The 26,268-nt window shown below is 31.6% G+C and overlaps 2 protein-coding genes and 1 pseudogene across 2 annotated transcripts; all 3 read left to right on the top strand.

Annotated features, from left to right (window-relative positions):
* The first annotated feature begins 6,082 nt into the window (after nucleotides 1-6,082).
* Nucleotides 6,083-8,695, top strand: LOC146897326 (jasmonate ZIM domain-containing protein 1-like). Its single transcript, XM_085735801.1, has 5 exons — nucleotides 6,083-6,384; nucleotides 6,674-6,797; nucleotides 7,808-8,058; nucleotides 8,184-8,241; nucleotides 8,350-8,695. Exons 1-5 carry the CDS (start codon nucleotides 6,219-6,221, stop codon nucleotides 8,456-8,458), a joined length of 708 nt encoding a protein of 235 aa, XP_085591927.1. The 5' UTR covers nucleotides 6,083-6,218; the 3' UTR covers nucleotides 8,459-8,695.
* Nucleotides 8,696-10,227: 1,532 nt separating this feature from the next.
* On the top strand, nucleotides 10,228-16,612 carry LOC146897325 (cucumisin-like; annotated as a pseudogene).
* A 3,972-nt stretch (nucleotides 16,613-20,584) lies between these two features.
* On the top strand, nucleotides 20,585-26,255 carry LOC146897324 (oligouridylate-binding protein 1B-like). Its single transcript, XM_085735799.1, has 12 exons — nucleotides 20,585-20,834; nucleotides 22,727-22,788; nucleotides 23,130-23,232; nucleotides 23,335-23,411; nucleotides 23,484-23,545; nucleotides 23,635-23,722; nucleotides 23,922-23,997; nucleotides 24,085-24,115; nucleotides 24,437-24,556; nucleotides 24,819-24,904; nucleotides 25,266-25,442; nucleotides 25,673-26,255. Exons 1-12 carry the CDS (start codon nucleotides 20,706-20,708, stop codon nucleotides 25,943-25,945), a joined length of 1,284 nt encoding a protein of 427 aa, XP_085591925.1. The 5' UTR covers nucleotides 20,585-20,705; the 3' UTR covers nucleotides 25,946-26,255.
* Nucleotides 26,256-26,268: the final 13 nt, after the last annotated feature.

Genomic DNA, 26,268 nt, shown 5'->3' with positions numbered 1-26,268 from the left:
TAAGTTGATAACTACTTCTTCAAAAAAAAGAGAGTTAATAACTACTTGTTTTACGAGAGTTTTGGGTCCAAAACTCATGAGAGATTTTGACATCACATTTCTAGAAGCGAAGATACCTTAAAAAATAGAGAGGCAACGACCTCCTCAAAATTCAAAAAAAAATTAAGTTAACCGTTTTTGGAATGACACATAAGAATTGTGTGAATAGAGTTGCAAATAGGTCAGGTCGGTCTACAGAGGCCTACAGTCTGATCTGGCCTGTTTATTAAAAAGATTAGGTCTAGTTTTTTGAAAAATCCAATTTAAGTAAATCAACTGGGCTTAGGCTCAGGGACGGATCCATTCGAAGGATATGTGAGGCTAAAGCTACACATCCAACTTTCCTATTTTTTTTAATTATAAATAAAGGTAATGGTTATTTTGGTCCATAAATGTGTAACGAGTAATAACAGTACTCTCTCAATGTATTAAAATTTTAAAATTGTCTCTGATTTAATATTTTGTTAGGTATAATAGTTCCTGAAATGACAATAAGTAAGTATATTGAAAGACTAATATGACAATATTAACGAAGTATTTTAATGTTAGAGACTATTTTGACTAACAAATTGCACAATCAAAGACTATTTTGAAATTTTGATACATTTAGAGACTATTTTGGCTACTCATTACACATGCAGGAACCAAAATGACTATTACCCCTTATAAATAAAACACAATATGTAAGAATAACAAGTCACCAACCTTGTGAAAAACTTGTGAAAACAAGTGCAACACATTTACTATGAATTATAAGCTTTTGAAGTTGACTTTACTCTTACCGGTAGCTACAGCAAGTGTTGAATGTATTTTTTAAGCTATGAAAGTTGTGAAGAGTCAACTATGTAACAAAATGGGTGATCAATGGCTAAATATTCGTCTTATAACTTATATAGAAAGATATGTTCTTTTAACAATTAGCAATGATGTCATTTTAGATCATTTTCAACAAATGAATAGGAGACGATTTTCTTTGTAATGTATTGTATCAAATAGCGTTATTTCGTATTTTTAATATAATTTGCATTATTGTTTCTTTGAATTTTTAACCCCACAAGTAACAAATGTCTAGATCCACCCTGCTTAGGCTGTCAAAAAAGTCTACGAAGCCTAATAGGCCAGTCTCTCTATTCATATTATTAAAACTTATTTTTTTATTTATAGTAAACATAAAAACCAAGTAACAACTCAAATAATGAACTTTTTAAATAGGTTTTTAAGGCCTTATAGTGAAATAGGTTTTTAAGACATTATAGTGATAGACAAACCTTACAGTGAAATAAACTTTAAAGTCGATTTAGCCTATTTAAAAAATAAATAAAATAAATTATTTAATGACTTTGATATGAAGTAAGTATGTAAATAGGTTTTTCGGTCAGACTAAGCTTTTAAATAGACCAAGTCATGCCAAAAAACAAGCCTATGAAAGATCATAGATCAAACTCAGGCTTGCAATTTTTTTAAAGGTCAAGTTCATACTTATCAAAATCTGGTACGACCTGGCGTATTTCCACCCGTGAGTGTGAGTATCTGGTCATTTTTTTAGCTTATGCATGTATTATTTAGAAAAATATATGGTCAAGACTTTTTTTTAAAGAAGAAGGGGAATTAGTCACTTTAGTCCCTGAATAGGAAAGGAGTAGTCACTTTAGTTCCTGAATGCAGAGAAATTGCAAAACAGTCTCTGAATGTAGACTCTGTTGGTCAATTTCAAGGACTAAAGTGACGAACAGAGTCTACATTCAGGGACTAAATTGACTAACAGAGTCTGCATTCAGGGACTAAATTGACTAACAGAGTCTACATTCAGGGACTATTTTACAATTTATCTGCATTCAGGGACTAAAGTGACGACTCCTTCTATGTTCAGGGACTAAAGTGACTAGTTCCCCTTAGAATGACAAAAACGTGTTCTTATGATTTTGAAACTACATTTTCCTCTCTCTTATGTATACTCATAAAATAAAATTTGATTGATCAACTTTTCTTTGTTTTTGTTTTCCTAGACAAAGCTCTTTATATAGTTTTCATGTCAATATTTTACGTCGTATATAATTGATTGCGCTAAATTATATTTTTATTTTTTCAATTTATTTTTGATTTCGCTATAATCTCTTAAATTGTTTTTTTCGATTTTAATATATTAAGTTATAAATATTACACATTTTGATTCGCTAAGATTTTTTGTCTAACGTTAGACACTTTGGTTATTTCTATCATTTGTAACTAAATGATTACAACGTTAATCTTTATAACTCAAGAGAATATAATTTTTAACTTTTATAACTTGAGAGACCAAAATAAAAATAAAAATAAAAAACATCGATGTTCTGGCAAAAAAATAAACTTATATAACTAAATAAAATAGCCCCTTCATAAAAATATTAATGGCTCCGTCATTGCACACTTCTATCTAAAATCTCAATGCAATGAATATATGAGTTATCTTTGTTTTTTTTTTTTTTTAAGAATGAGCTATCTTTATTATATAGCTCATATTTCTTCTATTTTTAGTTTATGTGTGACTAAACATTCACACTTCAATTCAACAATCATGATCTAAGGTGCAAGTCACTCACATCACTTGTTTGATCCACATTAGGATCTCGCTTCTATTCCCCTGTCAAGGCGAATCATGGCTCTTATACAACTTGTTGAAGAGTTTGTATGAGCATCGAGAGTAACAACGAGTTAATGTTTCATAAGGGGGGAGGGGGAGAGAGAGAGATCATATCTCCACCCAAAATCTTTAAGACAACAAGTATATAAATCATCTTTCTTAAATATCCAACATTTTCTATACTTGTAATTGATGCGAGACTAATCACACGCACTTGAATTCCAACGTCATTATGGTTCTCCGTAATAAAAACATTACTTTAACATATGTACATATTTAATAGAAAATGTTACTAATTAATTATTAAATTAATGTTTATCATTTGGGCTTATATTTCACTTGCTCTGATGCATGTTTATTGTATAAGAGCTTATTTTTAAGGAAAAAAAGTTTTCTTATAGAGAGATAAACACACACAATGAAATAATTAATAGTTAAAAATACTGAAAAAATATGTTTCACAATGCATAATATATGCAAAGGTCCGGGGTTCGATCCCCAGCCACAAAAAAAAAAAACAAAAAACAAAGTGTTCCATTTTGTTTCTTGCACTCGTTAGAGATATGGTAATAGCAGTGTCGAAATCAAGTTTTATGGAATTAAGTTTCTTTTAGGTACATTTAATCGTCTTTTAATGCATGCATACTTTATAGATATCTTAATTATCCATGTTATTGCTTCATCTGCGAGAGAAAATTTTCTAAGTTTTATATTGTTAAAATATTATTTGTTATCTACTTTGCTACAATGCAAATTAAATAGTCTTGTTTTCTTCTTTCGTTTTTTTTCTTAAACATTTGATCTTTAGGGAAATTAAGTTCCACTAATTTAGAGTTTAATCAAGAGTTAAGTAAAACATGACAAAAGATTGTTTAAGATAGAATTTGAATTTGGATTTCTTCGAACAAATCATTAATTGAAGTTTATTAACCATTTTAGTTCAACCACTTGATCGAATAATTTTCCTTCGATTTCTATTTAAAAATAATTTTTTAAAGATTATTAATTTATGAAAAGATTACTGATAATTTTGTAAAAAAAAAAAATATATAGTATTCAAATTATTAATGGTGCATTACTTTTCCAGTTTGCTCAAAACACTTAGAATCTATTCAAGAAATTGGTGCTCAAGTGTTCTCCATTTTGCATCATGTTCTTAAAGCATTTGTTTCTCCTTATCCTCGTCCTACTCCACCGCATGTACATGTCGCCACTTTGGATTCGACCTAACTTTGGCTCAGTGGCTTTTAACATAGATGGCAGCATGTTCCTCGAATCTAATTTGGGTGATTTTTTATGGTTTTATCTGTGATCATACAAGGTCCTTTCTGCATAGGTTTCTCAGCAACATTAGTAGACCTTGTATTCTGCTACTGAGATCTTGGGTTTTTATTATGATTTGAAGTTGTGTTGGGATTCTGGCTATAAGCAAGTGTTGTGTCTCTAAGACGCAAGCACTTTGATTGACATTGTTCGTAAAGATTTTAATGTGTTTCACAAAGATGGAAATTTTATATGGACTATCAAGCAACTTCTGCTTAGAGATTGAATGGTTAATTTGCAACGCACTTCACTTAAGAACAATGACACAACTGACTTTCTAGCTAAAAAGAGTGCTTTGAGTGACAGTGACTTTGTTGTCTTCCATAAAACTCTTAACATGTCATCTATTCTCTTAGCGGATGTCACGAACGTTAGTTCAGTTATAATTAGGTTCTCTCGTTCCTTTTGTTCTCTTTCTCTTTTTTATTTTCCTTTTGTTAAACAAAAAAAACTTAAAATCACGTGGTACCACGTGATTAAAGCCAAGAATTATAAAACTATTAACCAAGTAGGTCAATTATACTATAGTCTACCAAAGGATACTAGTATTACTAATATGACCAATATTACAAAATTACAAGCAACTACTACTATGATCACTATTAAAAAAGTTTATTGGGTTTGAGTCTGGTTTTGCCTGAAACCCGTTATTTTTAGGCCATTGCTTTTTCTATCCTGTAAGCTTCTCGCGCACCATATTCAAATTTTAAAATCTGAAATATTTCAACGTGTTTTAGAAGTTTTATGGGTTTTTATGCAGTTCGGATTCTAAAATCTGAACTGCATAGAGCGCGTGAGAAGTTCATAGGACGAGAAAAGAAACAGTCTATTTTTTATGGGTTTCTATTTTTTAGAACCATACTCACCCAATGGATGGGTGAGTATGGTTCTAAAAAATCCATGTATACTCATAAATGCTACTCCCTCCGTCCCTCAATAGATGACCTAGTTGACTTCGACACACGTACCAATGCATATGTTTTATCTTTGATATCTTCATTTCTCTACTAAAAAAAAAAGAAAATTTAATATTTTAAAAATATTCGTCGAGACGAATCCAACGACATCTTACATGATATTATTTATCTTTGTGAATTAGTAGAAAAATATGGTCAAAGTACGTCAAGTCAATAATGTATATTGTCAAACAGGTCATCTATTGAGGGACGGAGGGAGTACTAGTATGATCACTAATAATAATATGGGTCTTGTTAACGAGTGCCCCCGGGACACTCTTTAAGCATTCCAAATTAAACAATTATTCTTTAAAAAAGTCAAATATTTCAATTTTCAAGGCAATGATTACATACATTTTTTAAAATATTTACTACTTATTGGTCTTAAAGAGTGCCTCGGGACCACTCGTTAACAAATTTCCCTAATAATATAAGCAACTAAAAGTGTTTCATTTTTTGTCACTATTTTAAACAAAAATTAACTGTTTTTGAACTAGGTATATATCCTTTTGTCACTGTTTTAAACAAAAAAGAAATTGTTTTTGAACCTTTTATATACCCTTTGTTTGATTCTAAAACATCTAATGCAAGCAGTTGTGTAAATTTTTCATTGAATATTTTAAAAAAAAATGACAATTTAATCAATTGGACATGTTTTTATACAAAATTTGTAATAATTGTGAATCACTATTATAAGGGGAAAAAAATTCACAAACGTTAAAATTTGAATTATTTGATGTTGATCGAACGGCTCAGATCTAGTTGACAATGAAAACCTTATCCATGAATTCCCAATATTTTTTATAGAGTATTCAAGAGTATTCATTAGCCAAAAGGGTTAGGACAGTGTTTCCATTTTTAGACAATAAAGCATTCAAATAAAACACTTGTTTTCCTCGTGTGCTCATGTCATGTGCATCTTGAACTTTCCCCTTGCCAAACCAAACAGTACTTTAAAGCCAACCCTGCTACAACTGCAAGCCTACCTTTGTCAATTATCACACACTAAAAACACGTGCTTCAACCAAAAAACAATATACTAATATCACACATTAATATTTTATCAATATATGTAAGAAAAAACTTTATTAAAAAAATAAAAAAATTATGTAGATAAAGACCACATGGTCTCATAGTTCAGACCAAACCAGATTCAACGAACAAGCTTAGAAAAAAAAAAAAAGCAACTTCCTAGTTCATAGTTTCTTCATTCTCTCTCTTCAAAGATTGTGAAAAATCTTGTAAAGTTAAGATTTTTTGTTGGTGGGGTTTTGTTAAATATGTCAAATTTAGCTAATACTGTGTCAGATGGCCGGAGACTCACCGGTAAGGCACCGGAGAAGTTCAAATTTTCACAGACTTGTAGTCTTTTGAGTCAGTTCTTGAAGGAAAAGAGAATTTCTGGTGATTCTACACCTGCTTTCTTTGGGAAAATGGAACCTAAAGGTATAATCTTTCTCTTGTTTCATGGTTTAATGTTTTATTTCTTACTTGGCATATGAAATTTTAATTTTTTTTGGTATTTTCTTGCCTTGTCAATTAATTGTTTGGTTTGTGATTTTTTTTCCTTATTTAATTTTATTATTATTTTGTTACAAAATGGATGATTTGGTTTAGTATTGGAAAATTATTGGGCTATTAGTAGTTGCTTAGTTAGATGAAAATGTTACATAAAGTTTATGAAATTTCTTGTGAAATTTTGCTGATCGTGTTTTTTGGTTGTGGATTTTTCTAGCAAGTACAAAGGATTTGTTAGCCAACATGCAAAACTCAGATGGGGGTTTGAGACTAAATGCATCTGCTATTGAATCTCTTCCTCAGCTTGTGGAAAATCCTTGCATTAAGAAGTCTAATACAAGGTATGTGTGACAATTTTAATATCTGCAATTGTTATGATTTTTTTTAATCAAGAATTGTTCTTAATTTCAAGCTAATATAGAAATTACTAAGAAATACAGTCTCCTACTACCAAAATGTTTTTCCATGTAAATTAGGTTAGTCATGGGCTGGTGAATGATGATACAATTCAGTTTTGAAAAGGTTGTGCAAGAAAAATAAACCACCACTTGTCATTAGATGTCTAGATCTATTTATAACAAAGTGGCGCAATTGGTTAATGCGCGTTAGCTTAGGTCGAAATGTTTTGGTATTACATAAATTAAATCTTGATTAAAACAATCGTCGGTCAGATTTTTTGTAAAATCGTGAATCAGTGAGAGGATCTAAACCAAAAAGAAGTATAGATCTGTTTGATTGATGTGATTTAGCAAAAGTCGAATTGTTTGGGTAGTACTTGAGTTCGATCTTGGTTGGAAAAATACTCTACTTAGTTTCTTATCAAACTGTGAATTAGTCCGAACCCAATTTCCCTTAGACTAGAAGATCAAAACGATAAATAATTTGGTTCTGCGCCTTAGCTAAGGCCTAATTGTTCGGGTAGTACTCGAGTTCAATATTGGTTAGAATAATAATTGGTCAGACTTTACTTAATTTCTACTCGAACTTTGAATTAGTCGAGACTGAATTTCACTGTGGACCACAAGATCAAAATGAAAGATTTGTTTGATTGAAAAGAGGATTCTAGATTTGTTTGATTGATGAAGACCATATCATTAATACTTCAACCTTCCCAACCAAAATTGATCACTAACATGTATGTAAGAAAAAGGTATTGTTGTGTTAAGTTTGGATCACCAGATCTCAACCTCACAATAAAATTAATTTACAACCAAAATAAAATGATACTCTAAACTCGTTGAACATCAATGGTAGGATGAAAATTTTGAAAAGAAATATTTATTTGAAAAAAATATATATTGTAAGAGTTTGGTTGAACCAGTGTTCTTATTGTTGTTTATTCTTCTTGTAGATCAACAGATCCTAAAACTCCACAATTGACGATATTCTATTCTGGGAAAATGTTAGTATTTGATGCTTTTTCGCCTACGAATGCAACTGAGATCATGGAGTTGGCCACCAAATTAGCCTCTGAAAATCCAAGCGGTGAAGAAAACCCCCCAAGTGCACCGGTCACTAGTGAAAAATTAAAGGAGCCCGAAATTCCTCAAACAAACACTGCCTTAGAAACAACCGAACAAGGAAACCAAGCCAAATGTTCAGGTAAATTAGTTAATCTATCTTCATTTGTCGTTTTAACAACAAAAAAAAACATCAAATCCGAAACATTACAAAGCATGCAAGTAAAAATTCATACACTAATTTAATGTTACATTTACTTTCAACAGATATGAGATATCCAAGAAGAGCTTCACTTCTTAAATTTCTTGAGAAAAGAAAAGAAAGGTATGGACCAGTTAAAAATTTCTCTTTCCGTCTGTTTATTTTATTTCCTTTGTATGTTGTCTATTTTTGTTGGTCCATGCTAATTAATTGAATCTTGAATTGTTGCAGGGTCATTGCTAGAGGACCCTATCAAATTAATGGTCACAAAAATGAGGGTAGTAGTTCTGGAAGTGAACCTAAAGATAATTCTTCCGATCAATTCGACCTTAACTTATAGTGATTTAGTTCATCTTGAACTTTAGGTTATACATGTTTTGGTCAGTCAAATTACATTTCCTAACTATGCCCTAAGAAGATTGTTGTGGCCTTCAATCTTCATATAGATTTATAAGAGATATAAATATTTGTATGTATTATGTTATCAATCAATTAGGTCCAATGCTTTCGGATCAAAACAAAGATTAATCAGTTTTATCACTGAGATTGGTTAATGATTAGATTCAGAAAATTGCAAGTTTTTTTTGTTCTTTATTGATTCATTTTTAGTGAATGCCATTTTTTGAATACATGTGATTTGGTAAAGATCTTCATTTTTAGAGAAAATACTTGTCTTCAAATTTAGTACTTTGAATTTGTATCTTTTAAGAAACCTAATTTTTTATGTTTTTATTTTAAGAAAGTTTCTTCATAACCATTATACGTAACCCCAAAAGTAAACGTGAAGATTCTTAACCAAAATCAATAAAAACAAAATTGTCACTGTCTAATACATATTTATATTTAATATTTAATATATTACAAATTAAAATTTGACTGCCTTTGAAATGTCTGCAAGTGTCTAGATTGAAGTTTGAACGTTGATTTCATATAAATATCATTCTAAAAACGTGTTTCTTTTTTAAGGATTTAATTTGGCAAATGCTAAAGGGCACAGGTTAAGAAACTTATTATAGAAATATACGCATCAAAAGTTGTGCAGTCAACTTCTTAAAAGTTAAATTATTATGTTTTTCAATGCAAAATTGTTCATTTTGGATTTCTTAACATGTGCTCTCAGGGCACAAGTTAACATGACCCTTTTAATTTATATGCACCGAAAACTATAATTTTCTTTTCTTACTATAATTTTCTTACACATACATTTAATTGAATTGTGTCATGTACTAACAGGGTCGTTCTTTGGGGAGTGCAAGGAGCTCAACCGAGCTGGGCCTCCCAAAGTGATGGGCCTCAAGAAAAAAATTATTGCTCAATATCCTCACCCCCACTCAAAAAAAGAAAAATAAATATGTTTCATGTTTCAATTTCTAAGTAAAAAATCATGTTCCATGTTTCTATTTCTAAGTTAAAAAACACGTCTTTAGTAAAAATAATTGCTAATTTTGATTTTGGTGGCTAATAATCATCATACGGGTGTTATTTTCAATTTAAATAGAAGATTAATCTTTTAAAAAAAAATTGTGGTTTATTTTTATTAGGGGTCTATTTTTACTATAAGAGCCGAGCCTTCAGTTTCATAGGGACGGCCCTGTGTACTAATATTTGTGGAAATAACTTAAAACGACAATCCCCTAAAAAAACATAAAAATGATGCCATAATATGATTTGATTGAATTCAGGCCAGAGATTCGAACCTAATAATGATAAATCTCATAAGAGAGGTTTGACGTCTATTTGAGTCTTACTCGACTTAAAGAAAGAATTAGTCTAGTTGTACTGATAGGATATGTAGTTCACACAAACAAAAATAACAGAATTAATACATGTTAAAAAACAAAGAAAAAGAGAATGCAATCGCCAAAGAAAGAAAAGACATATGTGGTTATGAAAGATTTAACCATTTAGGGACCGGCGGCGTTGAATGTAATATAACATGCAGCAACTTGCAGTTGCCTCTTCATTTTGGACATGCCACATGAGTGGTTAAAAATGATTTTGCAAAATGAAAGACAAATTCTTATCTTATTCTATTGTTTTTTTTTTAATCATCCGGTTTTTAAAAGAAAATGATTTTGAGTTTAGTTTTTTTCTTCTTAACATGCCAAAATGGAATTATATATCAATAATAATAGCAGCTCCCAAGCACAAGGTGTGCCTAGAAGGCCACTACAACAATACAACGAGAGTCAGAAACATCACAGTACTGAAAACAAAAACAAGGTGATTAGCCAATGCCTAAACAAACCAAAGGGCTTGACCACCACCTCTTAGTACCATAAACAAACATGGCTTTTTTAGCCATCAACCACGCTAAAGACAAAGATTTAATCTTATCAAGTAACCTGGGGACGTCGGTAATAACATTATTGAACAAACGGTTATTGCGTTCGTTCCACAAAACCCAAGTACATAGAAGTCAGATTAATTGCAGAAACGAACGCTTAGCTTTACCACCACCTGTCATATGAATAAACTGCACCAAATGATCAACAACATTATTAGTATCCGCCCCCGCAAAACCAATCCAATGACGCACCTGCTGCCATAAGGAAACAAAGGACGAGAAATAATCGAATAATTACGCAATAATCGAATTTGAGTTTTTTTTAGTACAATCCATTATTTGATAAATTCATTAACTATTTGAGCTCAGTTTTTGGTTTTTATTTTACATTTCATTTGTAATTGATTTAGGAGAAGGTCTTAGTTGGTCACAAACACAAATAAAATATACTTAGACACACAAATAGATAAGAAAAATTTAAAGATGAAAATAGAAAACGATGTGATTAATTTATTTCTCTTTTTTTTTTTTCATTTGTGTGTGTCCAAATATTTTTAATTTAGGGTTGTGACTAAGAGCAATGTTAACAGAATACTACAACCTTATCAAATTAAGGTTAACAAAATAAGTAAGTAATGTGAAAAATCCATTAAAACAACCCCTAAGAAAGCATTTGGTGCCATATAAATAATGCAACGTGATACACGAGGAAATAGAAATCCGCCAAATTTGAAACTGCAAGGTTTTGTTGACTTTAAGCCTAAAAAATAAATTTGTTGACTTGATTGTGGTGTCCGAAAGGACAACCTATTTTCTTTGTTTTTTTCTACAAATTGTTTTTTGAATTGGTAAACATACTCAACAAAATGGTTACTCCATTAATTTACATGAGATCTTTTTGAACTTAGGGTCTGTTTGGAATAGATGAAAGCATAAGGAAAGATACCACTAAGGATGGAAAGATTTTGGGGAATTGAGCTTCCTTTGTTTGGAACCACAGATTAGTAGGGAGGAAAGATTGTTTTTTGGTGGGTCCTACCACAGATTTGTTTCCGCGCTGAAACCAGGAGAAAGTAGTGAGAACATGCATCTCTTTATAAAATGCCAATCCTGCCCTTGCTTTGATCCACGTGCATGCACTAATGTACATTTCTCTTATTTGCAACCTGCATGCTTTTAGACTAACTTAAATCATATGTTCTTAAAGAAATACTTGAATACAATGTTACTTAATGAATTAGTTAATATCGTGCTTAAATTTTGTGTATTAAATATGTTAATTATTATTACAAATATATTTACAATGAAAATTAATTAAATAACACAATAACATAGGGTTATTTATGTCATTTACTAAACTCATCTCTTTCTTTCCTCTTTCACTTTCACTCATACCAAACACTCAAACAATCATCTCACTTTCCACTCACTTTCCTCATACTTTCTTTCCTTCAACAATCTTTCCTCTTACAATCTTTCCTCTCACTTTCTTTGGTGATCCAAACACACCCTTAAGGAAGATGGTCTGAGAGTTAAGTGTTGCTGCGTACTTCCTCCAGTCACTATTATAAGTAAATTTCTACTTTTTAGATTCATTTAATAAATGATGTATGTGGTCTATATTGTAGACTACATACATCATCTATTGAATGAACTTAAAAAATCAAAATTTGCTTATAATAATGATCGGAGGGAGTAGATGGACGGATCCATCATGACTCTACCGTTATCCGCCCTTGGAAAAATAAAAATGGTAAATGTTGTTTTGAAGTTAATTCCACTTAAAGTTGTCCTAACCAAATTGTGATTAAAGAAATTTGCGGGAACAAGTTATGAATTCACCCTTTATGGACTCCACACCTTCTAGCCACTCTCCCTTTCTATGAAAAGCTATAAGTTGTGTTGAAATATGTCTTGAATTAGTGTTGGGAAAAAGTCTTACATCAGAGAATATGAAGAAATATGTAAAAACTTAGTCATATAAATAAAAAACGAATATATAAGTAATCAATGAGAAGCTAATTTGCAACACATATATTACATACAATATCAATTGTGTAATTAACTAATTTTAATGAAATCAAATTTCATAGCACATAGTTTTATAGGTTTTTGATAGAAAATGATTGGCACTCTTTTGTCACGATTGAATAATATTTTTATTTGCATATCAACAATAGTGAAATCCAGCCCTTATAGAGGCAACAACAAGAGAATAAAAGCTAAAAAAATCAAATGGAAATCGAGAATTGAAAATTAATCATTGTGTTGGATCAATAATTATGATGAAGAAGGGTTGAGATATTGATTTGTTAGAAGGTTGAAAATTGAGAAAGTGAACCAACGAAAATTGAAAATCAAATCAAACTGAATTGTGAAGAAAAGTGAACGACTGAGAAGGCTTTGAGGAGATGGTGGTTGGTCGGGAGAGATGGTGGTTCGCCGGAAGATTGGTGGAGGGTGAGTAAGGGTTGAAGCAGAACTATGTGAAATGAAAAGGAGTGAGAGAGATGTCACAATGATTGGCACATGACTAACTTAAGTTTGTTTTAATCTCATCCCTTGCTTTTAATCTAATTGCTGCAATTCATTATCACCATTCTTATATATAAATATCATTCTCATGTGATATGGCTCATACATACATACATACATACATACATACATAATATTTTTACAAAAGAATTGATATTATAAAAAAAAATGATACCAACCAACTATAACCATAAAAATAGCACACCAAAACCCTCTTAATTACATTTAAATATGATATTATCAAAACACAACATGATCTCAAAACCTAAAATCATGCATCAATAGGTTTGGACAATTAAATATTAAAAAATAATATTTAAACATTGTATCACTTTTATCTCATATCAATTCATTTGTATGTTGTCCTCGCGAGCTTAGCTCAGTTGGTATGGACAGTGCATAAAATATGCAAGGTCTGGGGTTCAAATCCCGGCCACGACAAAAAAAAAATCATTAATGATTTGGATAATGCAAAAGCCAAACATAGAGGAATAAAAGAGATTGATAAATAGAAAAAACTATCTGGGGTTCAAATCCCGACCACAATCCCGACCAGGACAAAAAAAAAAAAATATTAATGATTTGGATAATGCAAAAGCCAAACAGAGAGGAATAAAAGAGATTGATAAATAGAAAAAACTATTAATGATTTGGATAATGCAAAAGCCAAACAGAGAGGAATAAAAGAGATTGATAAATAGAAAAAACTAAATAAAAATTTAAAATTGATTTCTATAAAGATATGACTTACCAATTATGTTTAAAATTGTTGGGCCTCATTTTTAATGTTTGCTTTAGGCCGCACATTACGTCTGGTCGGCCCTGTACACCGGCAATATTAAAATTGGTAAAACTTCTTGCTCCACTACAATAATCTTCTACGGCAAGCTACAACAGACAGGTTACCTTATTTTTTTTGTTTTTGCGAAGAGTGTTGTTTAAAAGTTATGAGTAGTCTTTTGAAAACAAGATTTTAGAAATAAAAAGGAGTATATATTCAAAAAGGAGGGTATGAATAGAGAAACTCAAAACACTTAGCCAACATATCTTTATCCCAACACAGCACCTTTTGGGCTTAAAAAAAGTCCAAACTCAGCTCAACCCCATCTACGACCATTCTTATTAGAAAATGAATTCTGCTCTTTACCCAAACGGTTTTCCTCATTCCCAAAGTAAATGACCAAAATACCCCTGCGTGAGTTAACTCACGCTTGTGTTAAATTTGTGTGACTTAAGTCACGCTGAAAAAATCACATTGAATCCCAACGTGAGTTAACTCACGTTGGTTTCTTTCATATATTACTATATGTTGCTATCATTCTTATAATAATCACTGAAGCTATTTCTTTATGTATTTACTGTTTATTTATACTAAATTATCAAATTACGTAATACCTAGGCAGATTATGGATCACAGGGAAAGCATTTGTACTATGCTATCTAGCGATATATTCCCATTTTATTTGTATTTTCACATCTGTTTACTATTCGGTTTATTGCACTTTGTACTTGAGTGTTTAAATTTGGTTGACAAGCTCTCTATTTCTATCTCAGGTACATGATACTAGCAACAACAACAGTATCATGTTTTTCTGTTTCCCACTAGCCATGAAAACCAACATGAGTTAACTCACGTTGGGATTTCAATGTGATTTTTGCAGAATTATAACTAGTGTGAGTTAACTCACGCAGCGCAAGTTAACTCACGCAGGGGCACTATGGACATTTACTTTGGGAATGAGCAAAAACGTTTGGGTAAAGAGCAGAATTCTTAGAAAATTTATCTCGCATGTGTTTTCTTTTCTTAAAACACATTAAAAATACGATTTTACCTTCAACGGTAGTTAACTATCGTTCAGACTTTTTAGTTTTAGTTAACTACCGATGAGCCAGCTACAGTTGACTCAGCTGCACTTAAGTGCAGTTGGAAGCATCAATTGTAGATTCAATCTCAAATAATTCACTTTATAAGCTCATGATATGAATCTTAGATTAAATTTTTTATGTGTGTGTGCGCGTGCGCGCATAAGTAAATAATATTAACATTGATATTAATTTTAATACATTTGTTTCATATGTTTAGGTTGTCTCATTGAATGCATTTGACCTTGAGGAGAAATTATACCCTCTTGTTTACGGTGGAGATGCTCCAAATACTATAGCAGGATTTGATCAACACGAGTCTAGGTAACTAGCCTCCGTATCCTTAAAGTTAACAAACTATGTAAGCATTGACGTTACGGAAAATTGTAAAGGGAAAAATATGTTTCGAGGATCTATAAATAATTAATGTTCAACTCTTGTCCTGTCATTTAATAAAAAATTGCATAAAAAACCGAAGTTTATAAGAGCAATCAAAATATTTAACTTAATACTTACATCTTCTTCAAAAAAAAATTTAGCTTAATACTTACATAATAATAGTATTTGCTAAAAAAATGAGCATTATTTAAAACCGAATTTTTTTTCGAAAATCAATGATTTTATTAATGAAACTATTCTAAAATTGCAGGTTTTGCTCACCCAAAACATTGGATGATAAGTTGGTGAAGGGCAAAATCGTTCTATATGAAGGAAATATAGGAGCTGCATAAGCCTTGAGAGCAGATGTTGTTGGTGTTTTGACACAAGAACATACTTTTTCAGATGGTGCACACCCTTACCCCTTGCCTGAATGTACCCTTCAATCAAAGGATGTCACTGATATAAGGACCACTGAGTTAAATGATAAATTGGCACCTATGGTTGCCTCTTTCTTGTCAAGGGGTCCAAACAATGCTACATCTGAAATTCTTAAAGGCAATTTCTATGAATGAACAAATTAAATATATTTATATCATTTTAACAATATTTGTAATTAACTTTTCTTCTGTTTAATATTGTAGCTGGATTTAACTGCTCCAGGTGTAAACATTATAGCTAGTTGGCCGTCAATTGCTACTATTACTTATCATCCCAGTGAGAGCAGAAAAATGGAGTTTAATATTATTTCAGGAACCTCAATGTTGTGTCCGCATGTGTCTGGTGGAGCAGCATGCATCAAATCATTTCATCCCGCATGGTTCATTTCATCCCACATGGTTACCTGCTGCTATCCGTTCAGCGCTAATGACAACAGGTATAACAAAACAAATATTGTCACACCTCAATTAAAAAGTCATTGAAAAATAGAAAACTAAACTTAGCACATGCTTCTAAAAATAGTTTAGGTTTATTTGATTTGAGGTGAATATATTTTATTTAGGATATTTTAAGCTAATATAAATAATTTTATATGCTCTTTCGGTTGCAGCTAAACAGACGAGTCCTAGAAATAATGGTGATGCTGAATTTGGTTATGGAGCTGGTGAAATTAACCCAGCCGAGGCTTTGAATCCTCGTCTAGTATATGATGCAAATGTAGATGATTATATCAGATTTTTATGCGGACAAGGATTCAATACAACAGTTTTGCTCTAAAAGCCCCAAGCCCTAAACACCGTGTGAGTGAAAGTTTCATTCGGACAATCACAAATGTCGGTTTACCTATCTCGACTTACAAAGCAATTCTGACATCGCCTAAAAGATTGAATATTACAGTGAATCCCAATGTTTTATCATTCACTTCACTTGGAGAGAAAAAAAACATATGTTCTCACAATAGATGGTATATTGAAGAAATCAATTGGGTAAACTTCTTTAATTTGGGATGATGGGAATTTCAAAGCGAGGAGCCCAATTGTTGTTTATAACGAAAGAGCAGAGATAGATGCACCATCCTCGAATTCTTATGTTCGAGTTGCTATTGTTGTTGGATCTTCCCTTAGTGGTTTTATTATTTTGGTTTTAATTTCTATTGTTAGGACAAATCATATATTTAATATTATTTAAATTTATATACTATGATATATATATATATTTCTCATTTGATTTCCACAATATATTTAAAAAAGCATATTTTATTACAACCAGTCCGACCCGATTTGACCCTTAAACCTTGAACTCATACCTATACTGGTTTAATGTTCGGTTCGATTATTACCCTAGTAATAAATTGATTGTGGTAGACAAAAATCTTCATATTATATTTAATTTGACAAAATCACACGCACGCGTGCACGCACTCACACATCATACTCCCTTTGTTTTTTTAGGTGTCTTTTTAGAAAATTAACACTAAATCAACAATATGAATTTTTGCACATTTTCTTCCTATTATATCCTCATTTTAATCCACAAATAAATTCCTATTTTTTTGCACGCACTTTATTTTTCCAATAAATTTAATATGTTATCTTTCTCTTGTAACAAACAATTGTCAGTTATTATCTTATTCTACGACAAATTCATATTTTTTTGCGCACTCTCTCTCATAACAAACAATTATCAATTTTCTTCCTTTTGAATATTCATGGAGTCTTTTATTTTTCTTTTCTCAAATCTGTTCTTTTACTTTACACATGAAATTTTTAAAAACTGCGACTCATCTTATTTATAGAATTTTAACTCTTTTTGGAACCATTGTTTGTAACAAAATTTTGTTTAAATTTGAAGATAACAAGAAGCAAACATTGTTTAAAAAAAACAAAAAATCTTTTTTTAAAAAAAACAAACTTTAGTTTTCCAAATAGATAACATTAATTAGTTTTATCGAAAAAGATAAGAGTAATTGACAAAGGATATAATTGATAAATCGTACCCTTAAAATACCAAAAAGACAGATAAATAAGAACGAAAAAATTCACACTAAAACAAACTGAAAAAGGAATGGAGGGAGTACTATTTAATAATCTTTCACTCATTGAAACCTTACATAAAAACTCAATCTTTCCTTTCTCTATAACACTAATTCGATTTTTCTTCACTCATTTTCTTTCATAAAAAACAACACACTCAGAAAAACCTAAGTTTTTTCTTTCAGACAACACAATCATAAGCTTTTTTTTTTTTTTTTTTCTGAATGTAGAACATGCATTTTCACTTTTAGCTTTTTCTCTCATGCGTAGAAAATATCTAGTATGAGCATATAGGGTCGCGTTTTGTCAACCATTGTCATTTGTATTTCTCTCGTTAGTTATCAATCCATGGTGACAAAATTGTACTCTTGATTTTAAAGTTCGTCAGAATCATAAGATTCGTCGAATTTCAGCTGCCTCATTATTTAAAATTAAGTTCCTTTTATAGACCTTGAGAAGATAATCATTGTGAAAAGAGTCATTGTACACAACTACAACGATTCGTGGAAATTATTCATGCCATGAGCGTGAAACACTATATTACATGTTTTCATTGTACGATTCTGTATAAATTCTTCAATATATTTTATCTTATGTGACGACGACTAGACTATATGCTCTAGCGAGGGCTTGATTTGGTTTTTCGTTTACTTGAGAGTTGTACACATGTTGAGTCGGACTTTCCGGCAATAAATCTTGATTCAAACTTATTTATGTATTCTTTCTTGTGTTACCGCACCACGAACTATCAGATTCTGACATCAGAGTAACCAGACAAACGTTGCTTAGATGAATTCAACTAATGTTGCTTTGTAAGTACCAAACAATCGTTTTTAGTAAGTGACACACTATGTGTTTTACCCCCATAATAAATGTCATACGGTTATATTTTGGTTACAACTACTTGTATTACTAATGTAGACAATAATTAACAAATGATCTAATCTTAAACTTTTATTGATTGGATGTGTAACATGCACACTTAATCAAACAGATACGAGACAAATTGTTTGTATTGTTTTATTATCATCAAAGATATATATTGTATTGGTTCAAAAAATGTATATATTTACCAAATATGTAATAAGTTCAAAGTATAATATTTAAATATTGTAATTGATGATATAAAAAATTGTTAACGTAATGTTCTTTTTGTATATTTTAGAGTTTCATTGCATCATTTGCTTCAAAATAAATTGAAATTGTTGGTATGATTTATCATTTAAAAGTGGTTGTAAATTCTCAATCTGATGTCCTCTTTAGAAAAGATTTATCACAAGTGATGCTGGTATTTTATTGAAGGTTTGTCATAATTTGCTAAACTTTTTTTGAGTGACCATGTGACCAAAGGGTACAATTCTCATGAGACTAACAAATTATTGAGATTCTAGTTATTCAGAAAGATTATTTTTCCAATAGCACATTTTTTGTGGGACTAATAAATGATTGAAATTTTAATCGTTCAAAAAATAAAAGGTTATACAACTTACAAGTTAAGTGTGCGAGAGATGAGATTGATCACTAGTATAAATAATGTTACTAAGTGGAATATTTTCTGAGGTGCTGAGTTGGAGAGATTGGGTGTTTATTATGTAATACTATCATTGAAAACTAAAAAAATAGATGATGTGTACATGCATGACCCACTTAAGCACTCAAAATTGAGTGCTCTGTTGTAGATGGTCTAAGTTCTATATTGTCACTCTTTTTGCTGTTTTTTTTAACTAATCGATGCCATTTTTTTTTCTTTTACCAAATCTATGGCATTGGTCTGGATTTAAAAAAAAAAATTAAAAGCAGAAACTATTATCAATTATCACATTGTATGTTATAGCTTAGTGTAAAAATCATGCAATAATGATTGTATGTGGTTTGGATCACCATAAATTTTTTTTTTCCGAGGGATCACACCATAAAACATTTGATGTGCGTTGAGAAGACTTACGGAAAAAGAAAATATGTTTGTTTTTTTATTTAAAAACAAAATTAGAAAAAGATAAACAACAGTTGATTTAAAAAAAACAATAAAGTGAAATTTACAAATCTATCCTTTAATTTTAAGTGATTTATAACAATGAAAAATGGTTTTTTGGTCAAAACCAAGTGAGAGTAGGCTTGTTAACTTATTCCTTTATGTTTTTAGGTGGGAGTAAGTTAACAACCATATGAGCCCGTTTGAATTAGCTTAGTTTAGAGCTTATATAAAACAATTTATGCAATTAAATAAGTTTTTATGTATTATTTGTAAGTTTTTAAGGTAGTTTATGAAAAAATAGTTTATGAAGATATGATTTTTGCTAGTGAGAGCTTATAAATTAAAATAAAAAACTTATTTATTTACATAAACTATTTTTTCATAAGCTCAAAACAAACGGATATATATATATATATATATATATATATATATATATATATATATATATATTAATCATTCGATTTTGAGAGGAAGGGATCCTAGAAATCGAACTCGGTTACCACAAACGATTTGTATTTTGATGAAGTTTATTAACCACTCGATATTTTTTGAAAGAGAACTCAATAACTTGATTAAAATGAAAGTATTTTTGAGCTTGAATCTTTTTCCATTTATCCACCCTCTAATTACTATCCATAAATACACATGATAAATTAATAAGATTTGTTTGAACCACATCAAAAAGTTATTGGTAATTGTAGTTCGGTCGTTGAAGTAAGTATAGTTTGGACAAGAATTGTTCGACTCGTCCTTGTGAGCTTAATTCAGTTGATATGAAATACATACTATAGGTAAGTTCCAGGTTCAAACCCCGACCACCAAAAAAAAAATTGCTCGATTCATACTAAAATTATTATTATTATTTTTTTTTTTTGACAGTAAAATTATTATTTTCTTAAGAAAAACAAAAGTGTACCTTTTGTTATGAATAGTCGGCAAGGGTTTTAGTGAAGAGTCCTCTGGTATTTTCTCAGAGGAGTCTCTTTCTGTAAGAGGGTCACTGCGTAGGGACCCCTTTGAACCCTAATAAATTTCCAGTGAAAATTTCACTAGGAAGAAGAAGAAGAAGCTGAAAATGCAGAATCATAGGTTGAAGCAACAGCAACATCAGCAGCAGCAACAACAACAACAAGCTATGATGCAACAAGCTGCTCTTCTTCAACAACAGTCTCTCTATCACCCTGGTCTCTTAGCTCCACCTCAGGTTGGTCCCTATTCATCTCCATTTCTTCGATCATCTTCTCTTTTTTCACTGTGTTGATCTTATAGCTTTGCATTTTTTGTTTATTAGGGATTGCACTAAACACCTAGGGTTTTGTACTATGTAGCTAAATTTATTTTTTTTCTTCTTCAATTTAATAAGAAAATTGGGGTAATGGGTTTGATTTTTAGTGGGTGTTTGGTTTTGTTGAAAAAATTGAATTTTTATAGTGGGTGTTTGGTTTTGATGAAAAAAATTGATTTTTTATTTAGTGGGTGTTGGGATTTGATGAAAAAATTTAATTTTTTTTTAGTGGGTATTTGGCTTTTGATGGAAAAAAATTGAATTTTATAGTGGGTAGTTGGTTTTGATGAAAAAAATTGAATTTTGGAAGTTGAATTGTACCATTCCATTATTTTTTGTATGAATTAAGGTTGTTAATTTTTCTGGGTTTTCATCAATTGAGTAGGGGTAGCTGAAATATTAGAAAGTTGTCATTTTTGTGTGTTTGAAGTGAGAAATGGCTCTGAAATTGCGTTTGAGGTGTTTTATTTTATATATATGAAAGCTCACTTGGTAAAGAAGCATTTTTTGTAGGAGTAGTGAGTAATGAATACCAGTCTATTTAGTAATATGATGTGGTTGGTGTTAATGTAACTATGGAAATTTATTAAGAATGTTAATTTTTTTCCTTTTTGTGTTGGCATTAGTGTATAAGTTTGCAATTGATATATGGTATTGTTTCCTTTGAGGTTTAGTTGGGAAAGGAATCCGCATGGCTTACGAGTTAATGTCTGGTTTGTTTGATGCAGCATTGAATTTGACTTAGCCAGATAGGAGTTTTGTTTTCTTACTGCTGTAGTTTAGTTTGTATTCAAACTGTGGATGTGTTCTGCTGTTGGGTGCAATGAACCCAATTTTAGTTTCATTTGTGATTAACATGCGGTATTGTTTCCTTGGAGGTTTAATTGGGAAATGAATCTGCATGGTTTAGGACTTAGAAATTCTTTGTTTGATGTCGCAATGAACCCGATTAAGTCATATTAGGGTCCGTTTGATTTGCAAAAGGGAAAGTACCGGACAAAACGGTACAAACAGTACGACACAAACCTTTAAAGTACTGAACTATTTTTTGTCCTGTTCGATTTTTGATGGACAATGGACAACACAAATAAAATAAAGTGAAATTTACTACAACACCCTTTATGAATCTAAATGTTATTAGAGGAGAAAGAGATTGTAGAGAGTCGGGGGAGAGAGAGAGAGATAGAGGTGAGAGAGAACGAGAGACGTGAGATAGGAGAGTGTGCGCATGTGTGAGAGAGAGAGAGAGAGAGAGAGAGAGAGATAAAGGGGAGAGAGATAGGAGGGAGAGAGAGGAAGGAGATATGAGATATGAGAGAGTGAAAATACGAGGGAGAGAATGTTTTTGAGTGGAAAGTAAAAGGGTATTTTGGTATTTTAGATAACTTGTCCTTGGGACAAAAAGTTGTCCCGTGGTTTAGCGAAGGACATGAACAATTTTAAAATCAATCAGTACAACTGAAGTTGTGCTGTCCAGTCCCTTACTTTCTGCAAATCAAACACACCCATAGGATTTTTGTTTTTCCTACTGTTGTAGTTTAGTTTGTATTCGAACTGTGGATGGATGTGTTGGGTGCCCTGGACTCATTTTCATTTTCTTCTATTAGGCTTAGCAATGAACTCTTTTATTCGTTTTTTTGTCTGTTATTGTTTTGGTTATGCGCTTTCTTTCTCCCCATTCACTCTAGTTAATGGTCCTCATGCTATACTGTATTGATAGATACAATACAAATATTCAATCTTGATTTGGCCCCTTTTTCTTTTCATCTTTTCTTTCCTTTTTTCTTCTTTTTTACCTTTTCGTTTTGCAGATTGAACCAATCCCAAGTGGAAATTTGCCTCCTGGTTTTGATCCAAGTACTTGCCGCAGTGTGTGAGTTTTGTCTAGACATTTTTCACCTTTTATTCAATCTTATTGATCACTTCCCTTTTCTTTTGTTTTATGATTGTGAGACAAGCTTAGGCATCGTTTACTTAATTTTATCTTTTATTTAGTTTTCAAAGTTAGAAGCATTTGAGTTTCTGATTTTTATATATGACCTAAGTTTATTATATCTTGCAACACGTAAAACCAGTTCTGTTGCATTAAACCATTACTGTATGTTACTTCTTGCTAATCTGACTTGAAATAATTGATTAATTGTAGCCTAATTGTTTGTTTCTTCTCTTCTTCTTTTTTTAAATTGTAGCTTCTTTATCTGTGAGAAAATGCAGGTATGTGGGCAATGTCCATACACAAGTAACCGAGCCACTTCTGCAAGAAGTTTTTGCGGGTACTGGCCCAGTTGAAGGGTGTAAGCTTTTTAGGAAAGAGAAGGTATGTTTTTGTATATACATATGTCTTTGTCTAATATATTGATTTAAAGTACTAGATAAAACTGTAGCTTTGTATTTGACATCTTATGTCTCTCTTTTGCAGTCATCTTATGGATTCATTCATTACTTCGATCGCAGATCTGCTGCTCTGGCCATATTAACTCTCAATGGAAGGCATCTGTAAGTGCAGTTCTTCTATAATTGTGTTAGGTTAGTTTGGATTTACACTCAGTTCAATTCAATGGTTTGTAGATTCGGGCAACCTATCAAAGTTAACTGGGCATATGCCAGTGGTCAGAGAGAGGATACATCAGGTTAGTTCAGAGATGATTATAAGATACATATGTTTTGAACAAATAATTTTGGTGAATATATTACATAATATGTTTCTTTGAATTTTCAGGCCATTATAACATATTTGTTGGTGACCTCAGTCCTGAGGTTACCGATGCTACACTTTTCGCATGCTTTTCTGTCTACCAAAGTTGTTCGTAAGCTTCATTCTCCTATGATTTCTTAGTAAAAATAGCATCCATTTTATATATTTGGAATTGGAGCAATCTTCATTTATTCAAAATGGAAAAAAATGTGTTTGTTATTCCATATATGTGATAATGGTGCATTGCATACTAAACAACTTTGTTGGTGACTTGGCATGGCTCACTAACTTTATCTTTTTTATGGTTTTAGAGATGCAAGAGTTATGTGGGATCAGAAGACTGGGCGATCAAGGGGATTTGGATTTGTTTCATTCCGTAGCCAGCAGGTCTATTTTTGTCTTAAAATCTTAATTTGTGTTTTGGGGTAAGAAACTTTATGATGTTTTTGACTTATATTTTTTGTCATTTTGTAGGATGCTCAAAGTGCTATAAATGATTTGACCGGTAAGAAACTTGTCATTGACATAGCAACCTTATTTTATTTTAGCCAATTATAATTTGGAAAAGCCTCCATAGATTTTTCGTTAGTAAATGCCGAAACAAAACCATATTCTCAGTTCAAGGGAGTTGCACATTAGGTTCTTTTGTGTGAATTGATTATGACTTCCTATGTTTAATTATTTTAAAAGTTCATGATGATAAATGTCCTATATATTTTTTTTCTTCAGCATATCGACTTCTGGTGATGCACTGTTTAATTGGTTATAGTTCATATTATTTTCACTTATGATCGAGGAATAATGATGCCCTGTCTGTTCCTTTCAGGTAAGTGGCTTGGAAGTAGACAAATACGCTGCAACTGGGCAACAAAAGGTGCTGGCGGTATTGAAGAGAAGCAAAACTCGGACAGTAAAAGTGTGGTGGAACTAACAAATGGTTCATCTGGTGAGTAAATTATGCCATAGTTCCTTAAACAATAATAGAATGGTTGTTGAATCAAGTACTTTCACATTTAACTTCTATATTTCTTGATTTAAAAATAGATCCGGGGGCTTACTAAAACTTTGGTGTCCTCTTTTTACCCTTGACCTAATGATTTTTAGGTGGTTAAACTTTTAAAAAGTATTGTGTTCATAAATATATCTGTTTTCTTAATTAACAGATGGAATGCTAGATATTCAATTAACAAACATTTTTTATCCTACAGAGGACGGTAAAGAGATATCTAGCAATGATGTTCCTGAGAACAATCCTCAGTACACAACTGTTTATGTGGGTAACCTTGGATCGGAGGTAAGAAACTTTGTTTATATCTATTAATCAATCTATGGTTTGAACAAAATAGTTCATCTGATAATAGTCCATTGATGATTTTCCAAGCTTATTATTTTATGATGCAACAAAAGTAATGTTTTGAAACCCATTGGTCCATAACCAATATTTGTATTCCTTCACCTGTTTTAGCATTTTGTTTATTCTCCATTTCTACTTTGGCCATTATGTTAGAGATGTATTAAGACTTTAGCTTTTAAATTTCCACCTTTTGATTTTACAATATATGTGATGTGATGTTTACTTGTGAACTGTATCTTTGAAATCTGTGCGGAAATTGCTGTTTCCATTTTAATCATTACGACCTTTGGTGATTCTACAGGCAACACAGCTTGATCTCCATCGTCATTTCCATGCTCTTGGGGCTGGTGTGATAGAGGAAGTTCGTGTCCAGCGTGATAAAGGATTTGGGTTTGTGAGATATAGTACTCATGCTGAGGCAGCTCTGGCAATTCAGATGGGAAATGCCCAGTCTTATCTCTGTGGCAAAATAATTAAGGTGTGTTTTTCACCTTTTGATGTCGCTGGCTCACTGCTAATTGCTATGTAGTTTTTTCTTCGTTTTGTTTTATGCTGAATATTGTGTGAAGGAGTGTGGATATTTCCACATTGACAATTGACATGCTTTCATCACCTGTGCTGTGAAATATACACGACTTATTATCTTTATTCATGAATTTGATTTGGACCGATCTTATTGCCTCTGACTATTATTGTGTTCAAATATAGTGCTCTTGGGGGAGCAAGCCCACTCCACCTGGAACTGCTTCAAATCCTCTTCCCCCACCTGCTGCTGCGCCTCTACCAGGCCTATCCGCAACAGATATTTTGGCATACGAGCGGCAGCTAGCAATGAGCAAGATGGGTGGAGTTCATGCTGCGTTGATGCATCCTCAAGCACAGCATCCTCTTAAGCAAGCTGCAATTGGAGCAAGCCAGGCGATATACGACGGGGGGTTCCAAAATGTTGCTGCTGCACAGCAAATGATGTATTATCAGTAATATAATAATTCTCTTGATTTGCTATCTATCTGCATGCATATCTATTATTCTGCACATTGGTTGGTGTTAAAAGTAAAACTCTAGGGAGCTATTTTTCTTTTTCCTTTTAAATTAAATGGTGGTGAGGTAGTTTCCACTACCAAATTAGATTAAACATTTGTATGAGTTTGTATCATGTATGCGGTTTTCTAGTTTGTAGTGATGATGAGTGTTTTTTATATGATTTTATGAGATGTTTTCATCTCACCCATTTGGGTTTTATTGTTACTATGATGTAATGATTTATTATTAGTGTCATTATTATCCTATATATCTTATTGTTG

This window comes from Medicago sativa, chromosome 8 (assembly GCF_051527215.1).
Source record: "Medicago sativa cultivar Bolivia chromosome 8, Bolivia_mono, whole genome shotgun sequence".
NCBI lineage: Eukaryota > Viridiplantae > Streptophyta > Magnoliopsida > Fabales > Fabaceae > Medicago > Medicago sativa.
This window is presented reverse-complemented; position numbering and strand designations above follow the sequence as displayed.